Source organism: Tiliqua scincoides, chromosome 4, assembly GCF_035046505.1.
Source record: "Tiliqua scincoides isolate rTilSci1 chromosome 4, rTilSci1.hap2, whole genome shotgun sequence".
In the NCBI taxonomy this organism is placed as follows: domain Eukaryota; kingdom Metazoa; phylum Chordata; class Lepidosauria; order Squamata; family Scincidae; genus Tiliqua; species Tiliqua scincoides.
In genome coordinates this window covers 185792328-185817095 of record NC_089824.1, presented here as the reverse complement: position 1 = coordinate 185817095, position 24768 = coordinate 185792328, and the positions used below count along the sequence as shown (strand labels likewise).

The following is a 24768-nucleotide window of genomic DNA, read 5'->3' as shown; positions in this document are numbered from 1 at the left end:
GCTCAAGATGGAGACATGAGCAAAAAAAAGGTTGAGAAACCCTGTTCTAGATCATTTTATTGCTGCACTTTATGACATTTTTTTTTGGGGGGGGGGTTGTAAGTGAAGACTGGAGGTCAGGTACATACTGCCTAGCAAGCAGCACCACTTCTCCATCCTATTAAACTGGGATGGTAGTTGAGGAGGAGCTCATCCTGTCATGATACTGCCCCCATGTGGTTCCTGAATCATTGGTTGAAGCAGCTGCTCAGATTGAATTGGCTCTCCAGGCCTGCGGCTATGCACCCTATGAGCTAACCTTCCTGGACTGTTTCAGGATGCTTGCCAATCAGAGGTCTCAAAATCTCCTCTGGCACCACCCACCTAAACTGTTCCACCTTTGGGAGAGATGGGATCTCATCCCTTATCTAGTCCCACATGTCTGTCACCCACATTGCACAGCTGGTTCAGCTGAGAGGTGAGCTTGTGGGGCTTTCTCCTGATGTTACAAAAGTGCCTTCATGAGGTGAGTCTCAGTGAGCTTTGGGTGAGTCTCAATTTGACCATGGCCCATTCCTTGAAGAGATCATAATCATTCCTTCCTGCGCGCCCCCCAACATTTGATAGCAACATTTACTACATCCAACAGTATACTGCAGCCTCAGGTGTTTCAGCCTTGGAGAAACCATAGTCTATAGTACTAGCAATTTTCAACCCTTTTCAGCACACTGACAAGGCACTAAAATTGACAAGGCACACCATTGGTTTTTTGACAATTGACAGGATATACTGCACTGCTGGTGGGGGGGGCTGGCTCACATCTCCCAATGACCTTCACCCAAATTGCTGCAACACACCTGTAAACCATTCACAGCACATCAGTGTGCCACAGCACAGTGGTTGAAAATTACTGGTCTATATACTATGGCATGTTCAAGGTTCAGCATGTCGGAGTCTGCATCACCCCCTTCACAGAATACAGGAAGCTTTTTGGCATCTACAGAGACTGAGGTGGGAGTGGGCAAAGATAGCCTCTATAGGGCATACGTAGTTCAAAATCAGGTGGAAAAATAAGATAAAATCGGGTTTTCAGCACAAGAGTGGTTGAGGTTCTGCCATTTAAAATACGGTAGTGTAAACCTTAGAAAGGTGCTGTAAAAATGGTTTCCATAACAATAATAAAAATGAAAACAAAGGCAACAGTCTCTTGTATTTGGAATGCTACTGGAACAAATATATTTCTATTTGGCATCCTTGCTCTTGGAGTGATTCCTCTCAGAGAGAGTATCTGAAGTAACACGGAAGTCTTGTTTGAAAAGACCCATGTAGAGCTGCATATCCACAATATTGAGATGAAAAGTCAGGATGCCTCATTGAGCGAATGGTCATGCAAGTTATCTGAACGCCATTCACAGTCAGAGAATGGTGCTGATTCCAAATCAAAAGCATACGGTCATGGTCATGATCCTGGCAGTACTCTCTTATCTGCTCAGGACCAACAGAGTTAACCCCAAGCCTGAGGTTTGCTTCACCTGTTACAACTAAGACTTTCCCTGACTGGCTGCAGCTTTAAATAGTCTGTTGCTTATTTCTCCACTCCTTTTAGAGTAGGAGAGTTGGGTTACAGGAGTGGAGATAAATAGTAAAATGAGCATTTGGTGGTTGTGCAGCTTTGCTCCTCCACTTGCCTGCCCCACAGTCAGTTCCTCAAGATTCCTCCAAGGTGATAGGAAAAATGCCGAAGGTAAAAGTTCCAGGTAGGTCTAACCCCCACCCCCATATAACAGTAGGCAAATGTGAAGCTCCGAACAGAGAGGCAGCCTGCTAATAGTTGCATCCTAAAATGAGTCCATAAGGAAGCTTCTTGCCATTTTTGAGGTAGTGGGGAAGTATCGAAAGTGGAAAGAATGGAAAGTTGAATAAGGAGCCAGTAGGTTCCAAAATGAGTAATGCAGACAGAAATGTCCAAAATGACTAATGTGGACAGAAAGTCCAGGCAGTGGCTGCTGTGTCAGATAGCCGCAGATGTGAATTGGGCAAGACCCTCAACTCAGTTCAGCAAACTCAGTCAACCTCATTATGTGAAAAATAAATTGGAGGTAGTGGAAAAATACACAGATCACAGGATATCAGGAAGGGCTTCCCTTATTGATCCTCGACTGATCCTCTGAATTGTTCAGACTTGCAGAAAGGTAATTTTAAGGAAAGGCCTGAACTTTATGTCTCTTGGTCCATTTGCAAATCCTTTCAGGAATATCTCAAGCTATTGTAGCCGAATGACAATATCTTTAAGGCACTTGGGGCAGAGTGATGAGAATGAGATAAGATTTATGGTATTGCATTTTGAACGAAAGAAAGAAAAAGAAAAAGAAAGAAAGAAAAGCATCTACATAGCTTATGAAATATAAATATAATCTTTAATAGAGACTCCAGTTTAAAGTCACATTCTTTCCATATATATCCCCTTTTATGTTGTGTCCATTTAGCAATGTTCTGTAGCATTGAATTACTTCTTAAAGTATTTTTGCCATTGTCCAGTATTTCAGAGTTGTTACCAAAGAGTTCAGCCATTTCACGCTAGTGCAGGAGTATGTAGGGCATAACCCTTTTAGCAGCTCATGAAGAAAAATAACAAAACATATAACAAATGCCTCCAAGTAATTGTCAAGGACTTCTATAATGTTCATGCCATGTGAACATGTCGTTTCTTGGTAGATCGGTTTTTGCCATCTCCCATTCAGGACTGTGGATTTCATCTTTGAGAATATTAATGGTGCAATAACTGCCCACTGAGTCAGATAGATATATTCAACAAAAGCAACTCTGCTTCAATTTGTATTTTGAAAAAGGAGAAAAGGGGGAAGTCTTGCTGTGCCGGTCTTTCAAGGGGCAAGCTTTACTTCCTTCTCTCAAGCAAACGGTGAGAGGAGATTAATTCCAAGAACAGACACATTCATACATTCTTGGGGCAGAACTGAAACCCCTGATGAATCTTTGCTTTATGAAGGTAGAAGTGCTGACTCATCTAGCAACTGCAGATAACCCACTTTTAGAATTGCTAGCATTCTTAGCTCAAACAGATTGTGTGTGTGATAAATAGATAACACCACAAGCAACTCTATAGTTACCCAAAGTGTGACAAGAATGGGGATATTGTTATTAATAGTTAACTGGTATAGTGTAATGGCTAAGAGACTGACCTGTACATCCCTTCCCTAGTGTGAAGCTCACCTCTGCCTTGCACTCACCAGAAGCCCTGCTCCATTTCAGTCTAAAATGCAATGAGAGGATCATAATACAGAACTTGCAACAGTACTGTAAGGACTGCATCAAGATAATGCATGTGAAGTGCCTTTGCACACACTCAGGAAGTGCTATTCATTATAATTCTAGCAACACTGTGCAATGACAAACATGTGCACATACAGTTAGAATGGAAGGTTTGGGAGGCTGCAGTCTTATAACACTTTCCTGGGAGTAAGCCCTGTTGCATACAATGGGACTTACTTCTGAATAGACATGCATAAGATTGCACTGTTACTGCCCAATCTGTTTCTCTGCCACATTATAGTATGCAGCCACGACAACAAAGTCTGCGCTACATGCTATGGTGGTGGTGGGGTAAAATAGCTACCCCTGGTAGGCTGCTTGATTGCCTATGGGTCTCCTTGCGCCTATATTGCTGGCAAGTCTGAGGAGAGCCAGGGGTGGGTAGAAATGCAGTTCCTCCCTCCCTCCCTTGCTCCTTCCCAGTTCCTCTCCCAACATGCCCTGTTACTTCCTCTCCTGGCCAACACCTCACCTCTGCTGCCAATTTACCAGTGTCCACATGGAGGGGAATGATGGTGATATGCTTACTTACCTCGCCCCAGCCTCCTGTCATTCAGAGGTACCATTTGTTATATGTGCAAGATCCAGAACACTGCAAAATGAAGGATACCATATTGTACATACAGGCAGCTACATGCCTGCAAGTGCCTATGGTGACTTCTGTGCAAACAATACCTGTGAATGTGTGGCAGTCAAATACTGGGCAAACAGGAATCTATCCTAATATAGTTAGTTTGTATAGTTGGTTTACATGGCTGGGGTTTGGAATATTGGAATAATATTTCTGTATTAAGATCACTTCAAGGCATATGGTCATAAAGAAAGAAAATTATTTATGAGATCTTTGTACTTGGGGAGAGAGAGGTCCTAAAGCCTGCTATGTGGCTGAAAGTAACTCTTCTGGGAAGAAGAGGGAGAAAGAAAGAATAGCCTGAGGTTAGTAATCTACGAGGTTAGTAATCTCGTACATATCAAGGAGAGCTTGACTGGAAAAATAAGAGGCGAAACATCCCACCTGGCTAGCTCACTAGTTCTATTGCCCTCTTCAAGATGCTTGTGCAGTGTTGTTGCATCTTTGTCCACTTCCAAAACCTATTGCCCCTCCCCATACATTCCTTTACACCCAAATCAATGTATGAAAAGAGCTGTTACCAATCAATCCCACATTCTAGCTTACAGCTGCTAAAACTCCGATATAGGATGAAAGGACTACAAACCTTTGGAAGATCAGTCAAGAGGCCTAGGCAAGCTGCCCCAACTCCTTTCTGAATTGTAATTGTTTCTCATTGTAGAGCTGTCTAGAAGCTATTGTATGTAATATGTATAAGTAACAGTTCTGATATTCAATCATAAAAATGTAATTGTTTGTTTCTCTGTTTGACTATGGACAATGAGTACAACCTCTGTCAAGTACTACGCATCCTAAGATTTGATGACATTTGTTTTATTTTATTTTATGTTTTAATCTCATGCAGCAGAGGAGAAACGTGAGTATTACTAGATCTTCCATGTGCCACCTGCTGCCTTGTTGAACAAATGATCATTGAGAATATACAATTAGATGAATGATCATGGCAGCCCAGGGACTGCTCATTTCTCTGCAGCAATTGCCAGGAGCTAGGGACACATTGGAGACTGACCTTGCATGGCAGAAGTGTGCCATGATGGGGCCAGCATAAAGTGCATTGTCTTCAAGAATCTCTGTGAAATGCAAGGATGCTGCATCACACCCAATATGTAAGGGAACTTCTCCTGAACTTCAGACTACAAATGAGATGAAGCTCTGTGTACCCTGTATAAACTTACCACTCACTCATGCATAAATATTAAAGAATAGTTATAATGTCCTAGGTTTAATTACACCATATGCTCCATTTAAGCTTGCATTGACTTCACCCAGGAATGCATCTGTGAAGCTGGAAGCTAAAATTCATGGGATGAAAAGGTGACTGAAATGTATCCTTAAGCCACTTGTTGTTGATTCTTCTTCATCTAGCTACTGCCTTCATCAAAGAAGATCTTTCAAGTTGAACAGCAAGATTTAAACATTGGCAGGGTGTGTGTGTGTCTGTTCATTTGGAGGTCTCTATAAAAACTTGGAACAGAAACATCCACTTAATTCAAAACAACCATCCCTAACTCCTAAAACCAGTAATGAGTGGCTATCCTGTACAATTCTTACTGAGGGCCCAATCCTAACATACCCCACTGCTGGTGCTGAGCTCTAGCACCAGCGCTCAGTGTCACAAACATGCCATAATGCATGTCTGCAACACCCTTTGAGGAGTCAGCTATGGCACCGGCCGAGCACCAGTTGACGCTAAGCTCAGTGCCAGACAGAAGCCACCCTGAGCATGGTAGGTGCTCCAGGCAGTGGAGAGGGCCGTGGGGCAGAAGGGAGATTCCAGGGTGGAAGGTTCCAGGGTGGGGAGAGGAACCAGGGCGGGAGAGGGGTGGGACCAGAAGAACCTGCTCTGCTGTATCCTATGCTCCATGTCGAACTGAAAAGCAAAATAGCCGGCACCGAATGGAGACCCATTGCTGCTCTTGCGCCCTCACTTGGGGAAAGGGGACAAAAGTTCCCTTCCTCCAAGAAGGCCTCCGGCAGCCCCGGCAGTACTGATGGGTGCATCAGTAGCCATTTGGGTGTTGCTACACTGGGCGGAGCCACCGGGGATAGGCTTGGGCTGCCCATCACTTGCAAGGCATTCTTCAAAGCTGGACTCAAAGAGAAACCTTCATTATGTTGTGACATTGAATTAAAAAAGAGCCCAAATCCTCCCAGCGCCCACTGCTATAAGCTGGATCCCTCTTCTCCAACACACCTTGCTTGCTAGGAAAGCAGGAACACAGTTGAATTTACCTGCTGATGGTAAATTCTCTCTGATCCTAAGGTTGTGTACTTGACCTCAGGTGTGTCTATTTCTTGGACTCCTGGTGGATTGCTGCACTTGAATCTGATAACTGGGCAGTGGCAGAGGTTGCACTGCTGAGAAATGGCCGTCTTGCTGAGTTGCCCAGCTTGATGCACAGCTGAGCATGAACCACTTTGCTCAGAAGTTCTTGTCTGCAAGAATGTTGCTGCTGCTAAATTGCCTCCTTGCGACAAGGTTGCTCCCTTGTTGTTGTGATCCCAAGGTCTGTATCAATGGCTGCTTTGATAATAACACAAAGAAAGTATCTCGTCTAAGCAGAAGCTGGGAGCTCAGAGATGGATGACCAGATTCCTCCCCTTATCACCAGCAGTCTAATCTGGTGTGGGCGTGGACCATTCCTGGCTCTTTCTCCATGTACGCTGTCTGTCTGGGAAGTGACATTGCTTGTACCTGTCATTAGCATGGCCTCAAAGCTTTCCCATCCTACTATCATGACATCCCATACCCATCCTGCTTAAACCACTTGCATACCTCCCGCTGAGTTGTTTCACGCTCCTGTTTCTTCTACGTCTATTGCAAGGGCAGAAGACAGCAGGTGTTCTTCTTATTAGTCCTGCCCATCACTGTCACAGCTTTTCCTGTGACATTAAGGCTGAAATTCTATGCCAACTATGCATACAATTCCAGTTAACTCACTTGGATTTGCTTCTGAATGAACATACATACAGATTGAAAGATCATACAACCCTGAAATGGAAGCTGCCTTGGTGGCACCTGAATAGTGGTGCCCAATTCCTAATTCCTTGAAGAGTCTCACACCCACCCATCCCCAGAGATTCAGAGTAACCCCTGGTGTGGCACAGATGTGTAAATGTGAGGTGTTTCCACCTCTGCCTTTCATGCAACTGTGCCTGCACACTCCAGCATTGCGGGCTGCAACAAGAAACAGAGTGTCATAATCTCAGTTCAGTGCCTAAGACTACAATGTTCCCTTCAGAAAAACTAGTACAGGTACGACCCTTCTCTCTAAGTAATTTGACTGCTTGTCAGTTTGGAACCCAGGCTATTGTGAAGCAGATGACTTACAGTACAATCCTATGCATATCTACTTGGAAGCAAACCTCCAATGAATTAAATGGGACTTACTCCCAAGTAAGTGTGAATAGGATTGCAGTCTTAGGTGCAGTTCACACTGGTCCTTGGTGGGTTGCGCAATGGTGATGTCATGTTCAGTTGCTGGGTGGGAAAACAAAGCCAATTCATCTCCATATCCCTTCATTCTCATCCTTCTTGTCATGCTATCCTATGCAATGCTACTGCATCAATGAGAGCCACACTTATTTCCAGGATATGGAGAAATACAGGCTCCAAAAATGCATCTATGTACCCATTATGTGTTGTGTGTTCTCCATCTCTCTTCATTTTCCTGGGCTTAATCTCTGGCATCTACAGTAAAAATAGGTAGAAATATTGAGAAAAATATCTAGCGTTCCGTACAGCCATTATCAGCTAAGGATGGATATTTACTATGCTTAGGTAGATAGGTCAATGGTATGACTCAGTATAAACAAACTCCTTCTGTACTTGCTGTCTTGCCTTCTAAACAAGTTCCATTTTAAATTCTAAATTTTTCATTTTCCTGTAGGAATTATGGTCTGAACTCTTTTCTGAGTGCACAGAGTTGATGTTCTGAGTCATACCATAGATTCCTTTCCCCCTGCCCCCCCAAGTGGTATTAAGCTGGTCTAGTGACTGTTTTCTCCCAACAGAGACAGATGAAGCCATACGCTCCTTCGCAGAGAAGGTCTTTGCCTCAGAGGTGAAGGATGAAGGAGGCCGGCATGAAATCTCCCCTTTTGATGTAGATGATGTCTGCCCCATCTCTCACCATGAAATGCAGGCACACCTGATCAAGGAGGAGACCACAAGTGATTCAGAAAAACGGTGAGAATGGGATGCGGGTTCATGGTGGGAGCATGGAACATTGGGGCTGAAGCAAAGGGACCAATGAAAGATAAAGTTGCAAAGAGATGGAGAAGATAGAACTGCATGGGCAAAAGTTGCATATTGGATATTCCCACAGGCACTGATTCCACAAAGAAATGGCTGAAGCCATTTTGATGCCTGAAGCAGAGACTTCAGATGGTATCTCCATCCTCCATCTCTAATAGTGGGAAAATATAACACACTGACTGTGCAGTCCAGCATAATTTGAGATTAGGATTGGGCTATAGGTGTCCACCAAATAAATACGTTGGTGTTATAGGAATGGCAGCTTTTGTGTTTCTAGTCATTGAATAGTTGTGATCACATATATTCCAGCCCTACTGTCCTCCCATGGAATGCAGAGTTTGACTGGTGCAGAGTTTTCCAGTGTTATCAAAGGGATGGCTAATTCTAGGTAGCATTCCACTCTAAGCAATTTTGATTTGCATCGATTGTCTATTTGTCCTTTGATTTCTATCACTGAGTCCATTGTCTTGGGCCAGAGGATCTCAGCACTGGAGCTTTGCTCTTATTGACTGGTGGTGGGATTGCTGTTACTTAATCCTGTCCAGGGTTCTACGTGTTTTACTTCACCATGGAAATATCCTTGGATTCAGAACGTAAGTTTAGTGAAAAAACCAGGGGAAGGTGCAAGCCATGTCAGAAAGAGAATGGATCTGTGTAAAGATACTTGCTTATGAATGTGGTGCTTAGCCCCCTCATTTGAGACCCCAGCGTGTCTGCCAACCTGAGATGTCAGACCTGAAATGTGGTTGGAGCCCCAAAACAGTAGCCATCAGAAGAATCTGCAGGGCCAAGATCTCTTGGCACCTGAGGTAGCATCCCAAATGCTGTTCCTCTCTTATCTGCCAGTATGCCAGCCACTGTCATCACTGCCTCTTCTACCTCCTGGATTTAAAAAGGAAGAGGGGAGTGAAGCCAGAAGTGTGGAAGAGAAAGAAGCAATGGGCTCGACTAGAGCATTTTCAGCACTCCAGCTCATCCTCTCCTCCTCGTTTCTTCTTTTGCCCTGTTTCACTCTTCATCTGAAGTGGGAGGGGCAGCAGAGGAGGCAGGCAGGCAGAGGCAGCTGCTCCTCTCCCAGTCTCCCACCTGAAGTGACTATCTCAGGCAGCCCCATGGATGAGCTGGACCTTCATGATGCCTATTATGGTTCCTACAGCATGGACAAAACTGTGCAAACTGGAGTTTGATGTTGTGTTGCTTCCCTCTTCTTCATCTAGGAGAAAGAGACTTCTGAGGCTGAAGACCATTGCATTGGTTGTTCCTCTTGTAGGAAAATCATCTACCAAACTATCCACCCTTGATGAGGTCATATCTACCACCGCTCTGTACCAAGCCGTGCCCAAATTCCAACGTGTGCAGATCACGGGAGACTATGCTGCAGGGGTAAGTAGATGGTGGTGCTCAGTCATTGCCTGCCAGGGCCAAATCCATTCTTCTGTTACGTCTTTCTCACCAGACAGTTGAGGTGTCTGCCCAGCCTTTATGCTGGGTACTAAACTACTCTTTATGCTCCGCATCACTTGAGTCCTTTTCAAGCAATTGCTGAAAAACTGGTCACTTTGACACAGTAATCCCTAGTGACTTCTCAGTAACAACAGGTCAATGTCCCATTTACACTTGGTAGCTGTGTAGAGTAGCCTTGTTGTGGGAAGGGGGTATTCATGTTATTGCTAGCCTGACAAATAATCTGGCTAGGTGTTCCCACACAGCAGCCACCTACTAAGAATGAAAACAAACAGTTTTTCTCAACCTTTGTCCTCCACCATACCACTTTACATGGTCCACCTCTTTGAAATACCACCAGAAGTATCTGGCAATGACATCATTGCCAGTTACTTCTGAGGTGGGAAGCCAGATGCAATGCAACAAACACCAGTAAGAAGCTCAGGGTGGACGGGAGGGTTTTTCCAAGTGCAGAAAAGCATGCTTTGGAGTTCTGCCCACTGAACCAAGCCTCCTACTGCTGTTTGTTGTGTCGTGTTCCTGGTCTCGCTGCTGGGCAGCAGGGGTCTCACAAGTATCACCAGGCAGCACCTCAAGTACCACTGGCGGTTCCTGTACCACTGGTTGAGAAACACTGCCCTAAAACTTAAGTTCTACAAAATGGCATGAACACTGCTGCAGAGTTGATGTGAAGAATGCACTGGGCGCAATCTTAACCCCTAACTTTGCAGCACTGACATAAGGGCAATGAAGCTCTGAGTTAAGGGAACAAACAGTCCCTTACTCTGAGGAGGCCTCCGTGAGTGACACCCAACTGCAGGATGCAGCACATGCTCCACTGGCACAGCTATGCCGGTGCTGGAAAGTGTCTTCCTTTTGTTTCCTATAGCAGTTGCCTAGTGGGGAAGTACAGAGTCTTCAATTATTAAATAAAATAAAAAAAGCCAAAATCCTTGGCAACAACAGGTTCACAAATGGCAAAGGCATAAGGTGGGGGGACTTGTGTCACTTCACAAACAGCATCCAATAGGGTCTGTGACACTCACAAAACCTTCCACATTCAATCCTATTATGAATGAATTGCTGTCTAGAGTAAAGGAAAGCTTTGCCTCAAGTGAAAATATTGTGACTGGGCTGCCTGGCAAAAGTGATTCTTCCTGCCTATACACATACACGGACCCACAAGCACATGCACATTTATGCACGCGTGCGTGCGCGCGCACACACACACACAGAACTGTCTTGAGAGCAGATAAATGGGAAACAAACTGCCTTGTACAATAAATGGAAACAAAGACACAGTTATCATGTACTAAACCTGATCATCCTTGGTAAACTACCTCTGCTTCCCAATCTTGAAATGGACTCTTGCTTTTCCCATGGTATGGAAGAGGGTGCAAAGGTTCTCCTATGCTCTCCCTTAGCTGTGTTGATTAGTGGCTGGATTGGTATTTTGCCTGGCCTAACTTGAACCCATGGGAAATAAATCAACCCCCAGGGTGGATTTGCTGGGTTAAGGGATATTGATGAAATCGAACCATTCTAGTGCTCAAAATAACTCCAGCAGTTGAGTCCTATCATAGCCCCTGATCACCTTTCACTGCCATCCTCAGACTGGGGGCCATTGGGAGAGATGGAATATGCCCTGTGTACTTGCTCCTTCACCAAGTGATTGCACTTGCTTGTGGGATCTATCCTCACAGCTGTTGCTTCTCTCCCATCTTTTTCCAAGCATGCTCAGATAGCACAATATATGAAGGTCTTCCAGTGTCCCCTCATCCCTTTCAGTACACATATCTTTGCATGCATGACTCTTTCTTCTCTGCTTGTCAGCTCTGGTCTAGCAATTTGAATGTATCCAACAGGTGACAGTGGAGGACTTTGAACTGGTCTGCCGAGGCCTGTACCGTGCCTTGTGCATCCGACAGAAATATATGCAGAAATCTTTCCAGCGGTTCCCCAAGACTCCTTCCCAGTTCCTGTGCACCATTGAGAATGAGATGTGGAAATCCAGTGACGATCTCTTGCCAGGTAATTATAGACAGTCTCTGGAGGCAGAACTGAATGGCCACTGTGGCGAAACAACAAGGTTGCCCAATCTGTGGTGAACAGGCTTGCAGAGGCCTTGGGGACTGGAGATACCATGTGGGGATACATCCACTTTGTTCTGCCAGAATTCTGGCTATGGAGAGACTTGGTGCTGAGGAGGCAGAACACTTTGGGATCTGGGATAGCGAGAGGGGCTTCTTACCAGTTCCTATTAGGCTTGTTGCTGGGAGGAATTTGCCAGTCCCTCTTTCAGGGAAGGACCATGGCTTCATGATAGTGCACCTTTTATATGCAGAAGGTTTCAGGTTTAATTGCTGGCGTCTTCAGGTTGGCCAAAGAAAACAGTCTGTCTGAAACCCTGGAGAATTGCTGCCAGTCTGTATTGACAATACTGCCCTTGAGGCAATATAACGCAGCTCCCAATGATCTTTCTTCACATCTTGATTTGAGCAGGTGTCAAATATAGCACCTCCGGGCAATGCACACCAGCGTGACCCCTCCACAGGCAGGCAGCCAGAACCTGGACAGCACACAGTCATGGCATTAGGCCTGTATTACTTGTGCTGGATCATATAAATATGCAACATGAGACTGAGTGTGGTACCATAGACCAGTTACCCCTTTCCATAATCTGGCTCCCATCTCACCTAGCTGATGTATTTTATTTCCAGGTGATTCCTTGTTTCAGGGTGCAGTCTGATCTAAATTATTCTATTTCAGTACTCATTATTACAGTATTTTAGCTTAGTCATTATTCTGTCAACATTTGGATTCAGGTTTGCCCATAATAGAGAGTTTGACTCTGGCTCAGACTTTAATCAGTTCTCTAGACTAGACTGTTGCCATTTGCCAGTCTTGTTCAGGCCTGTAAATCAAATGGGGGTATGATGCAGGCAATGAAAAATCTAGGCAGCCATCTGCCTGAGCTAGACAGGAGTCCTTGCACCTTTTCCTGCTACCCTTCCATATACTCTGGATTACCATATTATTTTGGGTAGGTAAGACTTCTGAGAATGGAGCAGAACTTTCAGATTTCCAGGTAAACCAGGAATAGTTTATTAAAAGATATTTTGTGAGTTTGCTTTGCATATATCTCACATTTAAAAAGTTATAGACTCTAAGCTGGATATCCATTTTTAAGAATAAACAGAGGATCTTAGAATTGCTACAAGCACCAACATCCAGCAAATACATGCATGGTTGGATGTCAAAGTTAGCCAGAAAAAAGAGACACAATTTGTAGCAAAACTTTCTGTTTTAAGGAACTTGATGCAGAAGGCTGATGGTGGGGGAATAAACACTGATACAGTTTCAGGCAATCCCAGTTCTTCTTTCCCAAGGTCAGGTGGTTTTCTAACTTCATTTCCTGGAGATGCAGAATTTAATTCTCATGGCAGCCAGCAATGATCATAGGATTTTATATAGACCTAAGCCTTTTCTGTTCCTTGCCCATCACCAGAGTGCTTCTTCTCTTACTTCAGTGTTCACTCCACCTGTGAAGGAAGGTGAAGATCCTTTCCGCTCTGACAATTTCCCTGAAAATCTGGGCTACCACGTACAAATGAAGGAAGGTGTGGTGTACGTCTATGCTGACAAAGCAGCAGCTGCCAGGGGTGAGCCCAAGGACCTGCCCTACCCTAACTTGGAGGTCTTCATTGATGACATGAACTTCCTGCTGGCCCTTATAGCTCAGGGGCCTGTGTAAGTGTCTTAGAGAGCCTTACCTGTGGTATGGCCTTTCCACACAGAAACAAGGCCTGCCTAAGACATGTTGGCGCTTGAGGCAGAAAATCCAGAGGGAGTCCACCCCTGCAATCACATGTAAAAGTAGATTCAATATCAGTTAACTTTCCTTTATTGACATCCAAGGACTGCTGTCTCAGGAGGCCACTACATTCTGTCTTGTGGTAGTGTTGACCCTGCTAGAATTGACGTGAGGGCTGAGTACACACACATATATATCCGTGCCATAATGGAGTCTGCTAACTCTGGTCACTCTGGAATGTGGCCTTCACTGAGCCACCTTGTGAGAGTAGCTGAGGTAACTCTGGTTTGTGGATGCAACAACATTGTCGGTGGTTCTGGCAGGTGCCCATTAATAGCTTTAGTGAACTTGCACTACATGGCTTATTCTGTGGCTTATTCTTTGGGAGGCTTATATGTGAGCCTGTCCTCTCTCTTTTGACTGTTCCAGGAAAACTTATACACATCGACGCCTTCGATTCCTCTCCTCCAAGTTCAGCGTGCATGAAATGTTGAACGAGATGGAGGAGCTGAAGGAGCTGAAGGGCAACCCTCATCGGGACTTCTATAACTGCCGAAAGGTGAGGGATCTGTCCAAAGAGTTGTCTTGTCATGACAGAAAGTATCATATCCTATCAGACCTAGAACCTGAGAAACAGCTCCAGCTGCAAGCCACCACTGGTACAGGTGGGAGAGCATATGGAGAGCCAGGGGCAGAAAAGGAATATAGAGCAGGACACAAGTGCAATGGGGTAGAGCCAACCTGTTGAATCAAGACAGGCGCTTCCTCCAGCTCCAGGCCTCTTAAGAATATCAGAGCATCTTCTGTGAGAACATTTTGTAACATGACACAGTAAGCATGACTGGACGGCTTCTCAAATGTTCATGGTTTGGTTCACGAGGTCCTTGTTCTTATATACTTGTAGTGATATAGCAGATATTGGAGATCATTGTGTACCCATTAAACTAATACTTTCAAATAACTTCTGCTTTGCATAATCTGAGGAAGTGCACCTTGAGATGTATCCAAGCCCTACATGAGCTTCAAAAGAGTCCAAATGGCACAGCATCTTCTCTGCCATATAGCAACAGTTCTCCAAAGTATTACTAAACTCTGCTACTTGAGAGCTCTAATTTCAACTGCATGTTTTCCTCAATATGCATTGTCTTCTTTTTTTTCCATTTCCCATAAAATTCCAAATTCTTCTGATCTTCCAAAACAAAAATGCAGAATGTATTATTGGTTGGTGTGTTTAGATAATTTCTAACAGCCCAAGGCTGTTGTCCAGGCTGCTGAAAGAGCCACCACTGTATCCAACAGGGCCAGTGAGGCAGTTGGAGTTTCCTTGAGGTAAGGGAACATTTGTTCCCAAGTCAAGCCCCATGTCAAGCCCCAGAAGCCATTATGGGTCTGTTCGATCTGGACCACCTCAATCACTGGTGTAGATCTGAATCAACCCATGTCGGGCTTTCAGGTGTGGGAGGGGGGGATAGGATGCAAGGCAGCCTCTGCTGTACTCCCCACCCCCCTCCTAGGCCTGAACCGCTCTCCTCCCCACGTTCCCCTGCCCAATTTTGCTCCTTCCTGCCTTCCCCCACTTTCCCCCCACCTTGGAATGCCTCCCTGCTACTTGGCAGGGAACTTACCACTGATGGCTCCTGGGATTCCTTTGACTAGTGCAGAGGCCCAGTACCTGCCCATACTGGCCTCCCTGCAGCAGCTCCATTGTTCTGGCTGCTGCGAAGTGCCTTATGTCACTTGTGTGATGGCTGAATCCTGGACAGCATGTGGGACACTGGTGCCGGCCCAGGATTGGATTGGTCTCCAAGTCTCCCTTTAGTAGAATACTCCAAGGGTAGCATACAATTCATAATAACATTACAACACTATAAAAAAGAAAAAAAAGATGAAGGGCGCAATCCTAACTGGCAGTTATGCCAGTATAGGTGGCCCTGGAGGGTCGCAAACGTGCCGTAAAGCACGTTTGCACCTTCTTAGGCGGGAGCTGCGTTGGCGCATTCAGATGCGCCGACATGCAGACGGAGGCAGAAGCCTCTGCCGCAGCTCCCATGCCGCCACTTGTGTCAGCGCACTCGCGGCAAAGGAAAGCGTAGGGGGCATGGGGAGGGGGCAGGAGAGGGCATTACTGGGTGGGGGAGGGCAGGCCTGGGAGTGGGGGTGCAGGGAGCCGGGGGCGGGACTGGGACCCGGCAGTTATGCCGGATCCCAACCCCTGTCCCCAGGGCGAGCGGAGCGGCTTCAAGCTGCTCCGCTCTTCTCGGACTTGCGCCACCTCCGGAGGTGGCACAGGTCCGAGGAGACTCATAGGGGCGTGCAGCCCTTACCCACAGGTAAGGGGAAGAGCTTCCCCTTTGGCCTTGGCTGAGATGCTGCTTGCTGCAATCCCGCGTTAGATGCAGCACAAGCCTCCTGGCTTGCCTGCTCCAGCGTGGGTTAGGATTGCGCCCAAAAGCACAGAAACGGCAGCCATCAGTAAAATCTAGCTGAGCTAGAATGTAAAACTTAAACAAGTAATAAACTATGCTTGAATGCCCATGCAAATAAAGAACAACAGGACTGGCAACAGGCAAACTTTCTTGGGCAGGGTATTCCATATATGGGGTGCCACTGCTGGAAAGATCCTCTCTCTGATCATTTCCTGTCTAACATGAGATATTGGGAAGATGTGAAGGATGGCCTCAGATGAACAGATTTGCCTGGTAGAAATCTATCCTCTAAGTTGCCAGGTCCTATGAGTTTCATTGATAGTAACCAAATTATGCCAAGTCATTCTATGCACAATGGCTGTATCACAGGTTTACCATTTTCTGAACAGAATTATAGCATTTTGTTTGTTTGCACATAATTCAATAATTCATAATTTCTGACCATTGTCTCCCCCAATTTAATTTCTGTGATGGCTTTGGGGTACAGGAATACCTTGCAATGACCACCCCCCCTTGGATTAACCTTTGTCTTCTATAACAGGTGGACACACACATCCATGCTGCAGCTTGTATGAACCAGAAGCATCTCCTGCGATTCATTAAGAAGTCATACCGGGTTGATGCAGATAGGGTGGTGTACAAGGACAAGGACAAGACTTTGACACTCAAGCAGCTCTTTGAACAGCTCAGCCTTCACCCCTATGACCTGACTGTGGACTCACTGGATGTGCATGCAGTGAGTGCCGCTTTTCCTTCTCCACGAATCAGACATCCCCATGTTCCCCACCCTTCCTTAGGAATCTCACAGTTGGGTGAGGACTAACCTTTCTGTCAGTCTATGCCCAGCAAGTGTTCTTTGTTATGCATCTAGCCTTGATCACTCCTTCATGTCACAGGGCCGCCAGACCTTCCAGCGCTTTGACAAGTTCAATGCCAAGTATAACCCAGTGGGTTGCAGTCAGCTGCGCGATCTCTACCTCAAATCTGAAAATGCCATTGATGGCGAGTATTTTGCCACTATCATCAAGGTTAGACAATATGGTATGCGAGTGTTTGGGCCTGTATGGATGGTGGTTTGAAGATGAGTCTGGTTCTTGAAGGGAGATTAGGCACAAGTTTTTCCTGTCCCTTCTGATTCTCAGGAAGTTGGCTCTGACCTGGAGGACGCCAAGTACCAGTTTGCAGAACCGCGACTCTCCATCTATGGGCGTTCACCAGAAGAGTGGCCCAAATTAGCCCACTGGTTCAACAAACACCGTGTCTATTCACCTAACATGAAATGGGTGATCCAAGTGCCCAGAATCTAGTAAGTGCAGTGGGTCAAGAGTGGGAGGGCCTGCTTACAAATTATATAAGAAAAGTAATAGGCCAGCAGAAGCTTGCTGGATTCTGCATATCACAGATATAAGATCGAGTTTCTGGGTTCTTTCTCTGTCACCATCTCACGTGATCAAGAGACAAGGGAAGATTGTGTGGATGAAGGAGTGTGGCTATGCAACTGGGGTAGCTTTGGTGACACTCAGTGGCTTCCTTTGATATCTTTGGGGCATAGAAAATGGGCAGCTACCTGGGACACAATTGAAAAGGGAAGAACCTGCTTCTTGCCAATACACTGGATTCATCTGGATTTGGGAGCAAATATAACCTCCTCTCAGGACCCCAGGTCCAATCAATGTGTTTTTTTTCCTTTCTCCTGTGATTCCCCATCCCAGTGATGTGTTCAGGTCTAAGAACTTCCTGCCACACTTTGGGAAGATGCTGGAGAACATTTTTGTGCCAATATTTGAAGCAACAATAAATCCACAAGCCAATAAGGAGCTAAGTGTATTTCTGCGCCATGTGAGTATTAGTGCCATGAAGACAGAGGGCACAGGCTCAACTTACTGGCCTTTGGACACTGGCCAAGTTCTTTGGAAATGTACAATGAAAATAATATTGGGCTACTTTAGACTGTATCGTTCCTTTAGATCCAGTACTGTTTGTTTTGGCTTTTCAGTATAATAACAGCAAGTTTACAACTTATATGACAATCCAGCATGCAAAACTATCAGAGGCTTGTCCTAGAATTCTAGTTGTGGTTAGAAATAATGTGGAACTTTGCATTTAATGGCTAAATTGATAAATTGTAGTAAGAGTCAATGAGAACAGACAAACAAGGTTTTAAGAAACTGGCTGCCCTCTGTTAAGTTCCCAATATACAATCCTTGTTTTTGACACTTTTGCTTTTATTTTTAAAATTATGTTTATAATGAGATAACTTCTAAATTTGTCGGTTTTCAATTGTGGCGTGTATTGCATTGTGTCTGCATTGCTGACTTAAAAAAAAAAGGCATTACAGAGAATATGGCTACTTCATGAGAAACTCAATCAGCCCCTTTCAGCACACCCTTAAACAGATTGGGTCAATCATCCATCTCTTCCATTATCCTGTTCCTGACAATGCCCTCTGACAGGTACGACACGTATGTAAAAGCATGCCTGACTCTCACTGGATCCAGCTGTTCTTTCCCAGAAAGGCAGCACCTTTTGACATTGCCCAAACTGAAGATCTTCATGGATGATGGGGATAACGGATTTTTAATGTCATGAAATTAGTTTGGTAAGAGTGGAGAGCATGCATTGGCTTTTAGATCTTGCCTCAGTACCAATTGTATGACTTTCAGATTACTGGCTTTGACAGTGTCGATGATGAGTCCAAACACAGTGGACACATGTTCTGTACAAAGAGTCCCAAGCCAGAAGAGTGGACACAGGAGAAGAATCCATCCTACACATATTACTTGTACTACATGTATGCCAACATCATGGTGCTCAATCACCTCCGACGGTGAGTCTCAGCTTGGCAGGGGGATTTGCTTTTGTATTACAGGTGTGCCCAAATATCCACAGGGATTCCATTCCAGACCCCCCCCCCCCATGCAGAAACCAGAAGCTGTGAATATGGGGAACTCTATAAAATAGTGCCCCCCTGTCCACCCAAGCTCCCATTAGGTTTACTTCTGATTTTTGTAGTTGTGCAAGTGTGTCTTGCTTTACTTTCTTGTTAACAGAGCCTACAGGCAACGAGCCTACATGCTACAGAAAAGAAACTGAACATTAACAGGAAGCAGGAGCTTCCTGTTAATGTTCAGCTAGTCACCCTCTAGTGTGCAGGCTGGTTGTCTGCACACTCTGTTCTTCAGTGTAATAAGAAAATAAAACAAGACAAAATTCACACTTGCAGCATGACTATAAAAATCAAAGGTAAATCTAATGGGCATGCAGAGGTGTGTGCACCCCCCTGATCCAGATACAACTGAATCTGGGGATACCAGATGGGCTATGGGGGCCTGCCCGTACAAGCTTTTATATTCCAAGTATCTTGTACTTACTCGTGGTCAGAGGAGCACTTTTAGATTAGGAAAGGCTAATGCACTAATGTCAGCAAGCGCATCTTGTATTGCAGACATAGGTGGTGCTATTCTTGGACCTGTTAGAGTTACAGTGTTGGCAAGTCTATGAATTCAGACGATAAGGTCAGAATAGCTGAGATGTTTGCTAATCTGATAATGTATTCAGCTATGAGTGTGCTCTGCATTACACAAGGATGTTTAATTTGAGAGACTAGCTCTATAATTTCTTCAGGGGATACAGGAGGCTTCAGAGGATACAGGGGATACAGGGTGGTTGCTAAAAGGTTTATAGTAAAAGATGCTAAGCCACTTTCACCCTCTTGGAAGTATAAGGTGGAGAAGTAGCGGCACTACTCGTGTGAGGAGATGACCATCTGAAAGTGAGGTGCAGTTTTCTGAGAAGAGTTGGTGATTATACCCCAAAATTGCTTAGAATTTTTATGTTCTATGGCAGCTAGTAGTTTATACCACAAGCACGAAGCATAATTATGTTGCTTTTCTTGAATCAATTGTTTCAGCTGCTTCTTCAGTATAAAATATGTATCTGGAATTTGAATATCCCCTGAATAGCGGTACTGCTGGTACTGCTGGTACTAATCTGGTTTTTGAGTTCCATACAATCCCTATCAAACCAAGGGGATATTGTTTGGGATCCCTCCCCTGTACCACCTTTAGCGAAGGGCATACTAGCATAGGAGACTAAGGTGGATGAAACCCTAGAGATTAATAACTCATATGTCTTAATTAGTTCTATCGGATCTGACTCATTTAAAAGTTGGATTCTATAGCTCTTATACAGCTCCGTGTAGAGCAGTTCCCTCATTTTCTGATTTATTGTAGTATTCCACAAGATTTTAAGCCTAATTAAACTAGGGAAAGCTCCTGGGCCAGGTTTGGTATTGCCGGAGATCCTGAAAGTGGACCCCGAATGGTGGGCCCCTATTCTATCCTCATTATTTACAGTGGTGGACCAAACAGGTCTAATACCAGCTGAATGGACAAATGCAACTATAGTGCCTATTTACAAAAAAGGCGACCATCGTGATCCCTCCAATTTTAGACCTATAAGCCTTTTATCAGTGGGGGGGAAAACTTTTTGCAAAACATCTTTTAAACAAGCTGCTATCCTGGATGGAAGATCTGGGCCTTCCAGGGTGGGATCAGATAGGATTTCGAAAAGGATTTTCACCAATTGATCACTGTGCTGTTTTAGCTCATTTGATTGACAAGTACACAAGGCTAAAAAATCAAAAATTATATGTTGCTTTTCTGGATCTTAAAGGAGCCTTTGACTCTGTTAATAGATCGCTGTTATGGGACAAATTAGTTAAACTTAATATAGACCCTAGACTTCTGATTCTTATTCAGAAACTTTATACAGGCACCACCTGTCAAATTAAATTTACGTCTTCAGGGAAATTGACCCCAAAATTCAGGTCGAAAGGGGAGTGAAACAGGGGTGCATTTTAGTACCCACCCTTTTAAATTTTTTTCTATATGATTTTACCCCCTTTTTGCTCCAGATAGATGGACATATCCCTAAACTAGGTTCACTGCATATTCCAGCATTGCTTTATGTGGATGATGCAGTGCTAGTTTCCTGTACACCTATTGGACTTAAGCGACTTTCAAATAGAACTTCTATCTGAAATGTAACAAACTCGAATTGAACTCTCAGAAAACCAAAGTTATGGTCTTTTCAAAATCATGGCGCCCAGGCACTTGGTCTATTAGAGGAGAGAAACTAGAACAGGTCAAAAGTTTTAAATATCTTGGAATTTAAGATACCTGTATGATACCAGCTCCTGTACGGGTGCCCTATCTGGATCAGTGCTATAAAACACACCCTTGAGAGTATCCAAGCTAAATTTTTGAGGGCTATCTTGGGTTTACCTAAATCTGTACCATACTCTGCATTATGTTTGGAGACCGGACAATCGCTCTTAGTATCAAGAGCATGGCTTTTAACCATACGCTATTGGTTCCAATTACATTATAATGTGAAACCAGGCAGTCTTCTATCCAGAATGTTATCTGAGTCTGGTTCTTCTAAATGGTATAGCCAAATTAAATCAAAAATTGAATCAATTGCTTTTTCATTGGATTTTTTAAGTTTCTATCCATTCCCTGGAGTTTATCAAAGGGTAAAGCAAAGAATGCTAGACATTGAGGCACAAAATCTCTTTTAACTTGCTTCTAGAATTTGCTCCCCTCTTAATTTCTCTATCCCACTTAAGTATGGCCTTCTGAATGTCGTGCAATCTCCTTGGCAAGATTCAATGTGTTTCCATCCAAGGTCACAGAAGGCAGATATAAGCAAATACCATATAAAGAACGCCTCTGTCCTTGTATTTTGGGAAATTTTGACTCATTCATACACATTCTTTTTTATTGTCCTCAGCACACTAGATCCCACCACACTTACATGACTCCACTTCTTGGCAAAATGAATGGTCTTTCGGATAAGGCAAAACTGAAGCGTCTCCTAAATGACTGCTCACCAGATGTGCTAGAGGGAGTTTCTAAATTTTTACTTTTAGCGATTTCTAAGCCTTCTTAATGTAATCTGTCAAAAAAATTGATATTTTATGTTGAACTGTAAATGTACTATTAGTAATTTAGTAACTTAATTCCGTTTTTGATAAACTGGATTAGAACTGATTATGTTTGCTTTTATGGTTTCTTTATCTATGCCTAATAAAGGTTTATTCATTCATTCACAAGGATGTTGGTTCCTTAGATGGAGGGATCCTTCTGGGTCAGTCTGGCTCTTTCCCTTGATAATACTAGTTGCACCTATTGATCTGGGCTCTCTGTAAAAGACTGACTTGTCATTCTCAGGGAACGTGGTATGAACACTTTCCTGTTCCGTCCTCACTGTGGAGAAGCTGGTGCTATTACCCACCTTCTGGCTGCCTTCATGACTGCTGATAATATCTCCCATGGCCTAAACTTGAAGAAGGTGAGTTGCAACATCGCAGAGAGCACCATTGTGAATCCATTTTGTGAATATTGCTTTACATCTGAAATGATAGTAAGAAGCCTTTTACCTGGAAGGACTGATGAAGCCTCTCCATGAGGAGCTTGTTTCTCCTCAGTGCTGAGATTCTGCTATGGTTATTTTCTTGGGGCCATAACTAGGAAAGCCAGGACTTGGTGCTTTCAGTGACTGCTGAGAGTGGCTAACAAATGGTGCAAGCAAGTCATGGATCTATTCTGTGCAGACAAAGAGACTCAACTCTCAGAAGAAGCTATTCTATGGTTAGGAAGAATTGGAGATCTTGTCTGGCTTGATCTGACCCAGACCTGCTGTCTCTCTTTTCAGAGTCCTGTGCTACAGTATCTCTATTTCCTAGCCCAAATCCCCATTGCCATGTCCCCGCTCAGCAACAACAGTCTTTTCCTGGAGTATGCCAAGAATCCACTTCTTGATTTCCACCAGAAGGGCCTGATGGTGTCACTATCCACTGATGATCCCATGCAGTTCCATTACACCAAGGTAGGTAGTTGGGCCCTTCCCTAGGACACCCAGTTGCTCTCAGAGGTCAAGCCAAGTTGTCAGGGGAAAGAAGTTGAAGTCTCTGTGATGGTCTTTGCAGTGTATTGCATGTGTGCCCTTTTAAACTTCAGGAACCTCTGATGGAAGAATATGCCATTGCTGCCCAGGTCTTCAAGCTCAGCACCTGTGACATGTGTGAGATTGCACGCTACAGTGTTCTGCAGTGTGGCATGTCTCATGAGGTATGCTGTTTGCTTGGATATCTCTAAGGGACATAGACTTGCTGCTCAAGAATTTAATGACTGGGAAATGCCTAGGACTGGGCAAAGAAAGGGAATATAGATGGAGAAGAAATGGAAGAAGCAAATGGACACTCCTTATGTTAAACTGAGGAGGTTCGGAAAAGAGTGGGATAGTGCAAGGTTGAGACAGGATGTGGGAGGCCTGTGGAGGTCAGAGGGTGCTGACATGCTCTTTGAGGAGAAAGATGAAAGGAATGATGTATGAAAAGTGGCCCTCATTCACTGCCTCACTTCCATAGGAAAAGCTCCATATTCTGGGAAAGAATTACCTTGAAGATGGGCCACAGGGCAATGACATCCGCAAGACCAACGTGGCTCAGATCCGGATGGCCTACCGCTATGAGACGTGGTGCTATGAGCTTGATCTTATTGCTGAGGGGCTGAAAGCTGTTGAATAGGTGACTCTCGGCACTGAAGCCAGCCGTATTAGATCCCTGCCAGAGCCACAGAACAGGCTTCAGACAGAGATACAGCAGTGACACCAGGCAGTTGGAGGGGACAGGTGACAGGAGCAGGTGGATCTATAGTTCCAACACTGTTGTTTCAAATTACATCGACGAGTGATCTAAACAAACTGTGTAGTGTGTTTACTAAGCTTTGTGTTTCTCCATTCTATAAGCAGCATTTACCTAACCTCACACACTAGATATAAATTCCTACTATATATCTTGTTAGAGGTGTCCATGTGCTCTTGCTCAGGAACCTAGTCCCTGTTTCTGTCCCACAGCCCTGGTATGGACAATGCCTCTGATGTTGGTGAGCTCACAAAACAGAGACAACACAGAGTTGCTTTGCCTCCTGACACCAACACTCTGTACCACAGGATTCTAAGAAGTGTACTGTATATCTAAAGCCATTCTAATCCAATCTAGGATTGGGCTGGTGTGCACAAGGCTTTATGACAGTAGGAACACAGTTCCGCTGTGGAACTGTGGCTGCAGGAGGGAGTGGATCCTGTGGTAATGGTGCACACTGGATCCTATCCCTTCTTTTTTAGCCTCCCTGCCCCCTTTCTTTCCTTGTTTTGGAGAGAATTTTGCTGGTGCAGGTCCGAGGAGACCCATTTGCGAAGTGGGTGGCTTACGGTGGGTAGTAAGGGGATTTAAATCCCCTTTCCCCTCCTAAATGTCTAAGTCTGCCCCTCCTTCCAGATGACTGCCCATTTTTTACATGGCTGAACCAGCAGGAGGCAAAGGGTATAACTGGGCTCTCATTTATTGTCTTGCACTCTTAGCTAAATGTATGTCAGAAGTCAATGCAGGTCATCACTGTAATTTACAATGTGTAAGCATACCAATTCCCATGAAGCTTGGTTATTTTCCACAAAGCTCCAGCTCCTAGAATCCTGTCATTAAAGCAATATCTGCTCTGGAAGGAAATTTAACTGCAGGATACCATATCACAGATGGAAAACTAAAGAACCGATGGGCCTTGTGCAACACAAAACCCTCATGAATTTGGGGCCTTCTGAGTAGTTAATGATGCAGTTTCCTGCCATCAGTCTTGAAAACTAGAGGGCCCCTTTTCTCATTTCTCTTTTTTTTATGCACAGCAACCTTGGACTGTTCAAGTCTGTCAGAAACTGGAAGTGAGGCATACCCAATATTATGCAGCTGAGCTCTCCTTTGCACTCTTTGACCTCACTAGGGACCATGTTCCTTCTTCACCAGGCATGGAGCTCACCCAAGGCACAT

At 44.6% G+C, this 24768-nt stretch overlaps 1 protein-coding gene across 2 annotated transcripts; it reads left to right on the top strand.

Annotated features, from left to right (window-relative positions):
• The first annotated feature begins 1714 nt into the window (after positions 1-1714).
• On the top strand, positions 1715-23492 carry AMPD1 (adenosine monophosphate deaminase 1). Of its 2 annotated transcripts, XM_066626577.1 has the most exons (16): positions 1715-1736; positions 4785-4796; positions 7955-8129; positions 9416-9581; positions 11507-11672; positions 13172-13391; positions 13885-14014; positions 16423-16617; positions 16778-16909; positions 17024-17187; positions 17594-17720; positions 18545-18708; positions 22115-22235; positions 22599-22772; positions 22904-23014; positions 23314-23492. In XM_066626577.1, the coding sequence occupies exons 1-16, from the start codon at positions 1715-1717 to the stop codon at positions 23470-23472; spliced, it is 2238 nt and encodes a 745-aa protein (XP_066482674.1). In that variant the 3' UTR covers positions 23473-23492. The 2 variants fall into 2 exon arrangements, with proteins under 2 accessions (XP_066482674.1, XP_066482673.1); XM_066626576.1 differs by lacking the exon at positions 4785-4796.
• The last annotated feature ends 1276 nt before the right edge of the window (positions 23493-24768 follow it).